General features: G+C 43.0%; 1 protein-coding gene across 1 annotated transcript in view; it reads right to left on the bottom strand.

Moving 5' to 3' along the window:
- BEND3 (BEN domain containing 3) overlaps window positions 1-14,592 on the bottom strand; it is a 30,001-nt gene extending 15,409 nt beyond the window's left edge. Inside the window, exons 1-3 of the mRNA XM_011360694.2 lie at window positions 14,570-14,592; window positions 2,147-2,191; window positions 1,498-1,703 (exon numbers count right to left, since the gene is read on the bottom strand). Of these exons, the coding sequence (XP_011358996.1) occupies window positions 1,498-1,703; window positions 2,147-2,180 (240 nt within the window). The 5' untranslated portion in view covers window positions 2,181-2,191; window positions 14,570-14,592. The remainder of the gene's footprint in view (window positions 1-1,497; window positions 1,704-2,146; window positions 2,192-14,569) is intronic.
- Window positions 14,593-14,814: the final 222 nt, after the last annotated feature.

Below are 14,814 nucleotides of genomic sequence, written 5' to 3'. Positions count from 1 at the left end.
CAACCCAAAGGTCCACCAACTGATAAATGGATCAACAAAATATGGTACGTTCAAACAATGGAACATTATCTGGCCATATAAAGGAACGAAATACTAATACATGTGACAGCATGGATGAACCTTGAAAACATTATGCTAAGTGAAAGAAACCAGATACAAAAGGCCATATAATCTATAGTTCTAACTGTAAGAAATGTTCAGAATGGGCAAATTCAGAGACAGAAAGTAGATTAGTGATTGCCAGGAGCTAAAGGAGGGGGAAATGGGGAGTGACTGCTAATGAGTACAGGATTTCTGTGGGGTGATAAAAATGTTCTAAAATCTATTGTGATGATTGCACAACTCTGAATATATGTAAACCACTGAATTATATAATTTAAATCGGTGAATTGTATAGTACATGAATTATATGTCAATAAAGCCATTGGAAAGGGGAAAAAAACAAACAAATAAATAAATAAGGGTACACTCAATGTTCCATGATGTGGAATGCAGGTCAGTCCTCACTATAATGTAATATAAACGTGTATATCTATATCCTGGTGAAAATCTTAACTTTGTCATTTTGCTAATTAAAGGACAGTTTTTACTTACTGAAGACTCACTAAGTCTCTAAAATCCATAAATTCTCGATGTATTTGAATAGGTCCTAGCGTCTAAAAGGGGAGAATTAAAACAAACCAATAATAACCCAAAGAGTCTCAGGCTGATATGCCATGGTGTCCTGGCTAATGATAATAAGCCTTGAATGTGGGGGGCTCTTTTAAACAGACATGCAGAAGTTGAAATGCCTATCTGGGTCCTTGAGAAAAAGAGGGAGAATGGGAGTAGGGATGGTCTACTCCCAGAGTTTAATATGTAATCTCCTGGTCCATGGGGAGGCTCACTGCAGAGGCATTCTAGGCCAGATAGCTCATCTCCCAAAACCACTCCTCTCTCCTCAGTCTTCACTGTTTTGCATACATGTCTTATCACCCATATGGAAAACAGGCTGCTAGAGGGGGTCACCACATCAGTTCCAGAATTCAGCACAGTTAAATATAACCAGAAGGTAATTAAGGAATAAATCAAACTCGTAAAATAGATAACTTAGGGGTGACAGGTATGATATAAAATTTTCCACCTTACAAAAAGATTCACTGAAGTGTTTCTTTAGTAAACAAGCTTCCCTAATCAACATAAAAGACGATCCTCCACTTTTCCAGGAGTCTATGTTGTGTGTACTACGTAAAATATAGGTTTGCTGTCAACAAGTGCTTGCTTTCCCCATAGAGCAGATGCTTGTGAAGACTCCCCTTGCCCCATAATGAATCCAGACATAGACAAGATACCAGTTAAGGACACTCTCTAGATACTCAAGTCAGAGAGGAGACAGCTGAAATGAAAGCTTTCTCATCCCCAGAGGCTTAGGAGTTTCCCAGATCCCCATGAGCAGAGATTCAGTGTCCCATCAGAGGGTTAGAGCCCAAGCAGGCACTGAAGGGGCTGGGCCCTCACCTCGGGAATCAGCCGCCGCCTCTTCACGTTGGGGACAGAGTCTGGCTGGCCCTCACCGCCAGCTGGCTGCTTTCGCTTGCTGCAGTCCTGGAGGGCCGTGAAGACGCTGTCCAGAGGGTGCTTCTCCGAAGACCTGGAATTCACTGAGCAGTCCAGGGCAGCATCTTCAGCTTCTGTCTCCACCTTCACAGTGTTATTTTTTAGAACTGTGGCAGAGAAGAGATAGGGCTCAGTGGGCCACTCAAAGATCCTCCGGGTTTCCCGAGGACAGGTTGTTTGTGGACCGCCCTTTGACACTACCACTCAGATAATAAAATCTAGTCACAATAAAACTGTGCCTTCCAAGCAAGCAATTTTTATCTTACTACACTAGTGCGATACAATAAAACCATGTTCCAAGAACATTTTGTTCAAAACTTGTTGGAGGAGGGGGGAAGAAGACGGGGAGAGAAACAAATACTATCTTTTTAATGATGCTTTCAAAAAAGTAACTCTGGGAAGATAGTAAGATACTTATAACAGGTGTGTGGGTGGAGGGGGATGGGAACCAGGGATGCGAGACTTTTCCTTGATTTTTCATTTTGTATCTTTTTATATTTTTGAATGTATGACCCAATAAAAATATTTTTTAATTAAGGTTTTTTTTTACCTTCTTCATCTTCACTGAATTCAGCTGAGTTCATCTTCTATTCCACTAAATGAAAAGACAAAGACAAAGTCTGACTTTACTGCTTGATTTATTTAGTTTTCCCTACCCATGAGAAATTCCCTTTCCCTCCCAACCCTGGCTGAGTAATAGAAGGTTAAGCCAACACTGCTCTGCAACATCACAGAAAATCATACCCTCTAATTCTTGTTTGCACTGCTCAAAACAGCCAGGCCTTTTGTGCACCTGCTGGGAGTGCTTCTCCAAGACTTTATGTGGCCAGAATGTGTCTTAAAGCTTCAACCAAGAGCCACTTGCAGAGCTGGGAGAACTTTATTTGAGAAGATAATCAAGTCTTTTGTAAAGCGCCATTGGTTGAATGATCTGTTAGCCCCTGCTTTATAAATTCCAGCCACAAAAATGGAAAGGCTGACCAAGGACAGAAGCTGTGGATCCTGTGGACCTGAGCTGAGGTCTCAGGACTCCAGGTGCTCCGACGAGACCTGTGCTTTCCATGATGGAAGCCATAGTCACGTAGCTACTGAGGACTGGAAATGCGGCTAGTTCACATGGAGACATGCTCTAAGTATAAAACACAACTCTGCATTTCAAAGACTTAGCATAGCAAAAAAGAATGTAAAATATCTTGTTAGTTTTTATGTTGATTACATGTTGAAACAATATTTTGGATTTATTGGGCTAAATAAATTACTTTATTAAAAGTAATTTCACTTTTTTTTTTTAATGTGGCTACTAGAAATTTTTAAATTACACATGTGGCTTGCATTATATTTTTATTGGATAGCACTGGTCTAGCCCTTCCTTCAGAAACAACTTTCTCTTTCAGGGAAAAAGGCACTGTGGGTTTTTAAAACTCTCAAGCTCTACACGATCTGGTCTAAACCCTTCTTTTTATTGATGAGGGAATGAGGCGGGCGGGATGGAAGGTACTGTGTATGGGTTTCAGGGTCCGGGGCAGAGATAGCTCCTGACCTCCACTGCCCCAGCCAGAATGGAATGGACACCATGATTAAAAGCACTATTAAGTCTTTGAGATTCCCCAAATTATGTAACAGCATGTCCATAAACAGTGTATGGTACAAATGAGGTAGTAACATTGGAAAAGGACATATGTGACAGCCTTTACTACTGACATAAGAGGAGCTGTGGTTCCCACAACTGGTTAAGCGGACTGCAAAGACCGAGTCCCATTTTGGTTAAGGATCAGGACAGCAGAACTAAGGAGCATCTCAAAAAATTTCTATAAAAAAAAGAGAGATGCCATCTACAAAGTTCAATAAACCATTCACCGAGTACCCGTGGAAGGGTGTGTGGTCCTGTTTTGATGGCTGAATGGAGCACTGGGGAGTGGGGTGAGAGAAAGGAAGTGTCTAGGTGGTCTCTGCAAAAGATAACTTCAAAATTCACTAACGCTAGCAACATTTCATAGTGCTTATGACGTGATGCACTATTTTTAGTGTATCACAATAACATGACAGGCACAGTTCTTTTCATGCCTGTATTACTAATTTTCAGAGGAATGAATAAAAAAATAAGATTTATCTGAAACTGAAATTACACTAAAAATAATTCCTACTTACCAAATTATCTCCTATCTGAAAAACATAACACACAAGGTGATATTGAGGGGAAATAAACGAGAGGTCAACTTCAAAAGTCCAGGAATTATTTTTACCAGAAGCGAATTCTAGAAAACACAATTTCATCATATGCTGGGCAGCAAATAACCTTCATGTTTGAACATCACCAGACCTGGGTGTCTTTGGGGGGAAGCACGGTGGGGGGGGGGGGGGCGGGGTGACCAACATCAGGCAGAAATCCAGGCCTCCTAATGCCCAGCCCACTCAGGGGGCCCTGAGTTCACCCCAAGGCCTGGAGGCCTGAGTGTGGCAACTGCCCTTGGAAACCTGCCACACAGTCACAGAACCCATTCCCTCAAATCCAGGGCAGAGGTGAGAAGCAGCAGAACAGATGGGGAGCATGAGAAAAGGGCTGGTGGAGAGGGTGCCATGTACAAAACACATTCTGGAGAGAAAAGGTGGGGAAGGGAGGACATGGTGGATGGTTTATTTGAGGGGAGAAAGGGTCATGATGAAAGAAAACCACGACGACTCTGGCTAAGCAGAAAATATTTAAAAGACGAGTGAATCCTAGAAGAAAAGAAAACAGCAGTCGATGAAAAAAACACAGCAAATAGAACCACTGTGCTGAGCGAGGATGGTATGGCCATCTAATATTTCATCTTCTGACCCACATTTCTCTCAGGAGCAGTATAGAGCTCACTGAGGCTGACCACATGAGGCCTGGAGTCAAGGGCTGGCTGGGTGTGGTCTCTGTGGGGATGTGACTCAGTGAGCAGGAAGGGTATTTTCTGAACCACCACCATGTGACAATATAGCAGACAATTTAGCACCTGAATTCTTAGATCCAGTGGTTCTCCCGTCAGAAAATGATGGAGGAGCACACACCTGAGCCACCTTTGATGCGAGGAAGGGCAGACGGGGAGCTGGGAAGGCTCACAGTGGGAGGGAGGGGAGAGGAAGGGGCAGCTGGCTTCCTGGGCATTCAGGATGCCCTGAGTACACCTGCTTTGGAAAACATCTCCATGTTCATTTATAGACCAGTGACAGATGCTAGATTAACACAGAAATAACCCAGAACATAGTACAGTGGGCCCTGTCTTCCCAGCCAAAAAAGAAGCCATCCTCTTTGGAAAGCTCATAAATTTCCCACTTGCAAGGCCTGGAAAATCCACAAGTGCATCTGGCTTGTGTGGTAGGGAATAAGGTGAGGGTCCTCATGAACATCTGCAGCCCATGAATTCCATGCCAGGTGCCAGCTGGTCACTTTGTGTATGCCTCCATCTCACCTTGAGCTATTTTAATCCCAGTTTTACTAATAAGGAAACTGTGGGCATATACCTGTGTACAATATGTACAATTTTTACTTGTCAACTACGCCTCAATAAAGCTGGAAAAATATTTTTATAATATCATTTTATGGAAATAAAATATTTGAATATTGAAAGGGGAGGAAAGGGGAACAGAGGGCAGGTAACTTGCCCAGTGTCACATAGCTGTTAAGTGACAGAACTAGGGTTCAAACCAAGTCTGTGTGTACAGCAACCGAGAGGAAATATGAAGAAAATCCTCATTCTTCTGTTAAGGTTCTTCTGAACACCGGAGCCAATTTCCAGCCTTGGATTTCTCGGTTCAACAGCAGCTAGGGCATCCAAATCTCCCTTTGTCTCCAGGTAGCTACCTGGAAAACCAGTCTGCTCTGTGCTTATAAATAGACTCCACCCCACAGTACAAAGTTTCTACAAGAGGGATGTGTGGGTCACTTCCAGGCATCCTGAGCTGACGTAGAGATGGCACATCGACGACATCAGGGCTGGGTAGAAAGGGGATGGGTATCACGTTTGCTATCTCCATTTCCTGGTCATCTGACAGATGAAGGTCACAGGGTTGCTCATCCTGGGTGGATACTAAGTGTCTGGATGCCAAGCATACCACTGAAATTCCTTCGGTTACTTAACTATAGGTTATGTAGGAGCTACCAACAACCACAGCTTCCACCCGCCCAGGCTGCTAGGACTGCAATCTCCTTTGCCTGCTGGACTTTGTAGAATTTCTCATTTTAACATTCTCTCCTTTTCAAAGCCTTCTTATTCCTCTCACCACAAATCTCAAATTGTGAGTCAGTCTAACTATCCATCCCCATCTCCCTGAAAATAAGCTTTCTCCTCAAGAGGTGGCTATTTCATGTCCCTCAAAACCCCCTGATCAAACCCGAGGGAAAATAATTAAATGAATGAAGAGGACATGTGTCGACGAGATCTGTGTGGTCTGCTGCTGCCTCTAGTTAAAACACCACAGGTTCTAAGACATCAATGACCTATATATAAGTGGGAACTCTCAAACAGGACTCATCTCTAGTGGTTAATCTATTAAGTAAAATGCTTTCTTTTTAAACCAAAGAGCTTAGGAAGCCTCAAGCAAAGTGACTGTCATTGGTACAGAAAGGTTTTCAACATTGCTGAGCTTTTAGGAGCATACATAATTTTATTAAAAATGCCTCCTAATCTCTATCCTTCTGCACAGAGTGAGATGGACAATATTCGATTTTCCATGCATGGGTGTAATTCTGTTTGTGGCTGAGGGAAGATCAGAATGTCATTAGAAAAGCCTTCAGTTTACAAAAAAGCACAAAAGGGAGGGTAATCCCAAAGGTTCACAAATAAGATGCTTTAGCCACTCAAATATCAAATTATAAAGGCTAAGTTGCTTAAATTGACTGCATAAATTCAATAATTGGTGGAACTGTCTCTGTGCCTCGTGCTGAAATAAGGCTAAATTGGAATGAACCCCAAATATCAGCGTGCACCTGGATAGGGGCAGGAAGGGATGCTGAAAAAAGTCTGTGAAGAAAGACGCGGGGAGACAGAGATGTGAGAACCATTCACTGGTGCTTAGAACCAATTCTAAGGGATGCCACAAAGAAATGTAAAAGCTAGAAAGACGTACAGTTATAGATCAACTTATATTTTTAGGGTTTGCTTTAAGGGAAGATACTTAAAATCTTTTCTTTTTTCTTTTTGACTATGAAACAAAATTCAAAAGGTATAAAAGGATATTTGGTTAAAAAATCTACTGTTCTCCAGTCTTGGAGGCAACCATGCTACTTTTCTTGTGTGTCCTACCAGATCTATTCTGTGTCAGTGGTTCTAAAGTGTGCTTCATAAATACTGGGGCACTGCAGCCAGCTTATGGCTGCTTGCATGGATTGTCTCTCTCCAGCCCCATTACTAGTGGAGTCAAGCTGGTAGCTTGACATTGGCCACAGTGGGAGTGGTCACACCACGGAAATCGACACTTTTACAATCAGTGTGTTGTTTGTCTTTTGGAGAGCAAGTTTACCAAGACATCGAAAGCCTTTTCGGGGGGTCCCATGAGATCAAAACTGTTTTCATAATAACACTGAGATGTTATTGCTCCCTTTCTCTCATAGGTACGCAGTTTTCCTGAGGCGACATGATATATTAGTTTGCTAAAGAGCTAATGCAGAAGCAGTTATGAAAATTCAGCTGCCTTCTATTAAGTCAGATGTAAAGAGAATTGAAAAATGTAAATAATATTCTTTTCACTAAGATTTTTTTTGAAAAGTTATTTTTCATAAAATGTTATTGACATTAATTTGTAATGGCTTTATTACGATTATTTTTAAATGAATTAATATTTAAACTTTTTTTTGTTTTAATTTCTAACACAGTAAATATTGACAGATGTAACCCATATAAATGAAAGCTCTTTTGGGGTCCTCAATAATTTTTAAAAGTATAAAGGGATCCTGAGAATAAAAGGTTTAAGATCCTTGTTCCTTGCTTTTTTTCACTTAATGTATCATGGAAATTTTACTTCTTTTTTTAGTATGAGTTCCCCCAGAGGCAGATTTTAAGACAAGAATTTGGAGTAGTTTCTTAGAGAAGAGGCAGAGAAGGGATGAAAACCAGTAAGGAACATGTTACTTGGCTTCCTGTGGGGGAAAGTCCCCTGGATACAAGCAGTGCTGAGGACAGTAATGGAAGTGTCCAACAGGGCCTAGGCGGGAGCAGAGGGTCCATCTAGCCCATCTCAACAAGCTCCCGGAAGGCCGAACCCCTGCTGTGCTATTCCTTTCCGACTCCTTACCACGCTGCACACTCAACGGAAACTCAGTGGAAACAATGGCCCACCTTATGTGGAAGGTGTTGAGCTAAGAGCTTTATGGTATATTTTCTTAACCTAACAATCCTATAGGGTAGGATCTCTTTGTTAGTTTCATTTTACAAGTAAAGACAGTGAGGCACAGTTTTAGAGCCAAAAGGGACCTCAGAGACCATCTTGTTTTATAGGTGTAGGACCCAAGGCTCAGAAATGTTAGACACATGCTCGAGATCATGCTGTCAGGAGTGGCCTCTTGTCTCCCTGCTCTGTGCTTTGGTAGCCACATGCCTCAGCGTGTGACGAGAGCTGTTGGTGCCCATGTGGCGACTGTCCTCTGTACAGGGAATCGACTGACTGTACAGCTAATTTGCAAGGATCACAACCAACACATGGGAGGACCAGGAGGATGAAGATGAAACTCTGGAAACCACTGTTGGAGGGGAGGATGAGTAAAACACGTGAAGATAAAAGTAACAGGAAGGAAAGAATAGTTAGAAGCCCAAGGTAAGAAGATAATATGTTAGGGTTTCTATAACAACTGTAGCTCACATCTAGTAAACACAGGCTGTGTGCCACAGCTGTACAGAAGACCACCCATGCTTACAATTTTGTGATCTAGATACAAATAATTTTTAACTTTAACATATACCTACTCCTAAGACTTCCTTGGGGGGCGGGGGGGAGAATAACATTAATCCAAGCAAATTCTAAGGGGAAAAAGGTCTACTTCAGAAATAACTTTGACACTGTTTAAATGGGCATATCTTGATCTTCCTCATATTTTCAGTTTATAAAGACCTATAACCAAATCTTTCTGTCACTTACAGAGCCTCACACACTTGAAAATTATGATACATAGTCACTACAATGAGCAAAGGCCAGGAGGGCAAAGAACCTGGGCCAGGAGGTCTTTAATTTTACAGTCCATCTTAGTTAAGCACAGGCAGAAACTCTAAGGTAGTCAGACTGTTCCCTGCGCAGAGTAAGCCAATACCCATATTTAACTGCTGATAAATTCCACAAAAAGCTGCGGAGAAAATGGAAGGGATAATAAACTGAATGTGACTTGAAGTGAGATCATCTTCAGTCAGTATTGTTATTTCCATTACACAGAGTTAGGAACTTCTACATGTTTTCTCAACAGATGACTTCAAAACTTCTATTGATAGAAAGAGCCAAGTACTAAATTATGTGTAAAGACTCAAAATTAATTGTTCATTACAGGGCTACCTAGTCAATAATAACATACTTCAAAGTGTACTGGGTATATATAAACTATGTAATTTAAAAAAATGCCATAAAGCAGCTAGAAGAAAATATGACATAATGGTAATTACTTTCAATTAGGAGGATTATGGATGATTTCTTTATATTTTCTTTTACTTTCAAAATATTCTACAGTGAGCATGCAATTCTCTGGAAACAAAAAATAAATTTTTAAAAATGAAAAATGTATAGTCATCTTTACTTGTCAGGTCATATTCTAAGTAATGTCCACAAACAGAAATAAGCTAAGAATGTAAAATCAAATCATTAAACATTTTAAACACCACTGCTCTAAGAAACAATGTAACAACTGACAAATTAGTGAAGACCTCTCATTTTATAACTGTCCCTGAATAATTGCCTCTGAAGATATAAAAAGCTCCTCAGTATGGGGCAAGGGGGAAGACCAGAAAAAGTCCCAGTCACAAACCCAGGTGTGAATAAAAAGGTGAAAAGATCAACTTTGGACACTATAGAAATGTCATTTCCTGGTGGATGCATTACGGGTTCTATCAAGTATCATTTGTCTGATACTTGAAGTATTTCTCAAAATAAGCCGAATTTCATGAGAGGAGGAAAAAAAACAACAACCCAGACCAAGTCTTCTGGATCAGGGATCCAAGCTGAGTGCTGAGATCAGGTCATTTAGAGGATGTGCGGCTGCTGCAGAAACTAACAGACTGGAGAGCCGCTTAGCAACTCGCCAGAGCCCAGACGCCTAACCTGCTGGGTTTCTGCATTCTGGACGGCAGACAACTGTTACATGCAATCCTTTCTTTAGGGTTCTCTTGTGTCTGAGCACCCTGGGAGATGTTCTGATCCCAACCTGGAGCCCTCTTTCCCTGACACCTCAAAACTGGACCAAGCTGGGCAATCAGAGGCTTGCTCCAGGGGCCTCAGCTCCAGGGTGAAGCAGCAGGAGGCAGTGGGGGGAGAGGGGAGGTGAGGAGGTCTGGGGAGTTGAGAAGTGGTCAGGCCACGGAAAAAGGAAGGAGTATAGTCAGGTCACTGGTTAAAAGTGGATAATGAAGAGTCACGCAAGAATCTGAATCAGCGGAAATTTTCCTCGTTAAGAGCTGGATGCAAGGCCACAGCAACATGAGCAGGGGACACCTAGTATGGCGATTCTTTGGCAAAGGCAAACCCTTTGCCACCACAGGATCACTGGTCTCGTCTCTAAATGTCCCACAAGTTTCCAAAGGACAGTGTTCTCTAGCGCTGCTCATAGGGTGCTGGGAGTGACCCAGGGCACTTCTCTGAGTTCTTTTAAGAGAACCGGCCACTCCTGAGTGAGCAGCCAGTCCAGACCTCTGGTGAGAGCAGCACAAGTCTAATCAGAGGCACCAGAGGCTTCTGGCTGGCCCAGAGTCACACAGGACAAGCAGCAGGCCCAGAAACGGGAAGTACTTGGGCTTCCTGAAACCTCGGGGTTCAAATCCCAGCCAGCTGACTCAGGATTCTGCTCCACTAAATCAGAAACATCCACTGAACTTAGGACTTGCCATTGGGCTGAGGTGCAGGTCCAGGAACAGCTGGCCCTGCAGCCGACCTCAGGCCACTGAGGGGCAAATCCTCCCCACGGAAGAAAACTGTCACCACTGGAAGGCCTCCTTGAGAATGAGAGCCCCAGAAGAGGAATGCGACTGGAACCTGAGACTGTGGGGACCGTGGCTGTGTAACACTGCCACATACAAGAGATAAAGCAGAGAGAATACGTTGAGACCGTTTAAAAGGTGCTATTAATAAAACATACTCAAGGATTTAAAAAGTTCAACTAAGACCTAACTAAACCTTACTTTATCCTTTTCTCAGCTGTCATACCACATGATTTGACTTCCTGACACCTCTCCTCTGTCATATTAATTTTTAAAAATGAAACATAGAAAGGGAGACAGCAGCTGACATTCACACAGTACCGGTTCCATGATCTGTTTCACATGTTAGCCCACGCAATCCTCACGAGAGCCCTCTTATTTTGCAGGTAGAGAACCAAGGGGCCAGCAGTCTATGCCTCACTTGGATGGGGCATGCTGCAGAGAACAAGAGGGAAAGGAGTAAGGTATACTCTAGGCTGATGGTCTCATTCCAGCCTTCCAAGAAGAGCTGGGATCCAACAGGGCACGACCATCCCTTCCAGCTGAGCATCCATGTGGAGGCTGGGCTTAAATGGGGGAGCAAGTCAACCGGCCAGATGGGCCCTCGGACCACCAAGGTAGTGACATGTGTAGTTGATATTACAGAAAATGGAATTCCCTACTAAATTTTAGGGTTAGACAGAACTAGATTAAAACCCTAGGTCCACCTCCGTTTAGCTTCTAACACTGGGCAAGTTGCTTACCCACCCTAGCCTTGGTTCTTTCTTCTGTATAACAGAGCTGAACATATTACCTCAGCTCCTAGAGTTTTTGTAAAAACTACAAAGGAGAAAGTGCCTGGCACACAGCACTCAGTAAACGTTATCTATTATAAAGCTTTTAAAAAGATGTTTAAAGTACACCGTAATAGTGACTATTTTTTAAAACTGGAAAACTAAATTACTTAAAGCTTTAAAAAAGTTTAGTGACTTTTCTTTCAAATGAAAGAAACTGGAAGGGGTGAAAGAGAATCAAATCCCTAGAGACAGGAAGAATGTTCCCATGCCACCCGCTCTTGCGGGCCTGCTCTGAGTTCACAGGAATGGCCATGAGCCTTGGGGCTCTCAGAACCCAGTCCTCTCGGCAGTGGCATCCTGCCCATGAGACTTGCAGGACATGTTTGCAATTTGTTTTTATTTTTAGACCCATCTGCACATGCCTTTTGAAAATACCAGTCCTCACAAAACCAGGGCAATTTTCTCGAATTTTTCTAAAGCTGTAATTGTCACTGCCTCCCTTATTCAGTCAGAGCACAACCTCACATTGCAGCGTGCAGCGAAGTTCAACCGCATAGCTCTGCCTGCAATTTGGCGTCTTACCCTTTGGACACTGCGTTTTCTGTATGTGACAAAATGTGATGTCTTCTGCAGCTAAAGGGTTCTACTTTGCAAGCCCTCCCTGGCCTCATGAAGAGCTTCCTCCTTAGACATCAATAACAGGAGGCACAAAATTCTGCTTATAACTTTAACCTTGGGGCTCAAGGCAAGGAGGGCCAGCGCATCCCACCAGCCACCCATGTGACTGACTGGACAGTGGCGACAAATTTTCCTAGGAGGTATAAGCTGAGTTTCCTCTGTACTTCCCACTTTTTCAAGTGTGCTGTCTTGTGACCACATGAGCTAATTAAAGTTGGAGCATAGTCTGGTGTAAACTACTCCCTCACACACACCAAACCTCCATCCTTTGATTTACTAGCTCTATGCTCAAACCAACAGCCCCGTGCATATAAGACCAATAAGTGATTTATTCAATTGAGCAATCAATGCCCTTATAGATACTAATGCAACTATGCTTCAGTGGCCAATGATAACTGAAAATCGAGGGAAAAGGGAAGGTGGCCACTGGTAGAAAATAAAAAACTAAGAGGGCTGAATTTAAATACATGTGTTTCAAGTTGGATTAAAAATAGAGAAAGGGCATGTTACCAGGTGAGCTGCTGAGAAAAACTCAGCTCTAAAGCAACAGTTTGTAAAAGTCTAGCCATTCAGTGACCATCATGCCAGGCATTAACGGCCACTCCAAGTGAAACAGCACCTCTCCTGTTTGACACACTGAAGGCCAGGTGCCAGCGTGGAGAGCTCTTAGCTTGGTATGAGGGTCATGTGTGGCAGCTAGTTCCAGAAACCACAGAGCTCTGGGCTGAAATAATAATGTTGCAAGAGATACTGGAGCATCAAAAGAGGGAGAGGAACAACTGTCCAATCTTGAGGGGTAAAGAAACAGCAAGAGCAAGGTGATGCTCATAAAGCACATTAAAATATCTATGTTTTTAGCCTATGTTTTTTTTGTGACTAAATTTTTAAAAATCATCACAGTAAAATTTACTCTCTGGGGGTGGAGTGTACAGTTCTAGGAAAGGGCACATATATATATCCCTGTAGCCACCAGTGAGAGGGTACAAAAAAGTTCCATCACTCCAAAGATTAATTCTAAAAATAATTCTCCAAACTTACTTTAGCCAATAATGGGGACAATGAATAAGGGTAACAACCATAATTCACCACTTGTAATCAAAATTAAGCTATAGAAAAAAAAAACCCCACTACATCCTAATCTCCTATACATTAACACCAACTTGGTTTTGTTGGTTGACTGGCAATCTTCATGCTTCTACATTATAAAATTTGAGATATTCATCCTGGTGCCAATGTTTTTCATAAAAGCATGTTGTTTCTTTCCTTGGTGCTCCAGAGGCTTTCTAGACAGCTCTAAAAAAGTGGCGAGTGGGAGATTCCTGCAGGAGATTAAATTTTCACCTAATCAAACCCGTCGGGATTCCAATTTTTCTCTTCCTAATTATTAGACATTCTGCTATTCCTTTGCTCACATAAGGGATGCTTAGGAGCGCAGAAGTGACCAAAAAGGAGAATCAAGAAAATGTGTCTGTATAATAACCGTTATTATTGAAATGCAAACTCTTTCCTGCTAGTGTATAGTTCTAGGAAAGGGCACATCCTGCTAGGTCCTAACTGGTCTCTCTTCTTGCTGTTACTAGTGCTTTGTGTGTGGTGGTGGTGGTGCAGGGGTGGGGGGAGGATATAAACCTTTTCTTAAGTTACTCTGACAAAGAGATGGCATCTCTGGTAAAACTCACGTTCAGTGGCAGAGTCTTTACATGACAGATTTTAAAGCCTCTGGTTTTATACACGAATTTCATTTCAAGGGCCATGCAGACAGGTTAACCTACCAGCAAGAACAGGCTGCACTGACCCCACCTTTATTCTGGAATCCAAGAGGCTCTCCATTCATTTAGCAAATATTTACTGAGCACCTACTAAGTTACCAGACACTGGGGTTAGTGGCTGGGATGGAAAACAGTTAAGATATAAAAATCTTGCGCAAATCTCAGTGCTGAAGAGTGAAGGAAGCTGACAGGGTCCGGTATGGTGATATGAAACCGTAAACTAGGGACAGCTGGTTATAAAAACACAAACTCAGGGAGTGGGGTTTGGGGTGTGAATACCAGAAGAACTGACTCTGTCTCTCCCGTGTATATACAGAGCTAGCAGGAGAGCTCACCTCCTTGCCTCTGTTTCCTATGGCCGTGGCTTTCTGGCACCCTACGTGTTGTGCAGTGACACGTTAAACATTCAAGTTACTTTAAACAGGTGAAGTTGGGACATTTCCGACTCTGAAGTGCTTAGCCCTATTTCGCGCACTCTTGTCTGGTTAGCCTTGGCGTGTAAAATTCTTCCAGACAGGCCACCTGAGTAATCAAACTTTTACCTCTGTAAAAACACCTTGTAAAAAAATATATGTCTCGGTACACAGGTTCTCACAGGGGTTGCTGCCCAACTCACCGACAAGGCGAGGGCAAACTCTGCGTGGGCAAAATCACGTTTGCAATAAAGAGGGAAAGGCGGTCAGGAGCAACGGCGAGCACCCCAGGCTCCACTCCGTGGCCGGCCAGGAAGGCCTCGCGCCAGCCGGGGTGCACACCCAAGGCGCCGGGCCCGCCTCCAGCTCCCGAGCAGCGGGAACCGCGAACCGCGCCGTGGACAGCCGGGGAGGCAGCGCTGCGCCCCCTGGCGGCGGGGCCCGTCTC

Source organism: Pteropus vampyrus, unplaced genomic scaffold (assembly GCF_000151845.1).
Source record: "Pteropus vampyrus isolate Shadow unplaced genomic scaffold, Pvam_2.0 Scaffold58, whole genome shotgun sequence".
In the NCBI taxonomy this organism is placed as follows: domain Eukaryota; kingdom Metazoa; phylum Chordata; class Mammalia; order Chiroptera; family Pteropodidae; genus Pteropus; species Pteropus vampyrus.
Note: the sequence above shows the minus strand (reverse complement) of the source record. Positions and strands in the feature narration are given on the sequence as shown.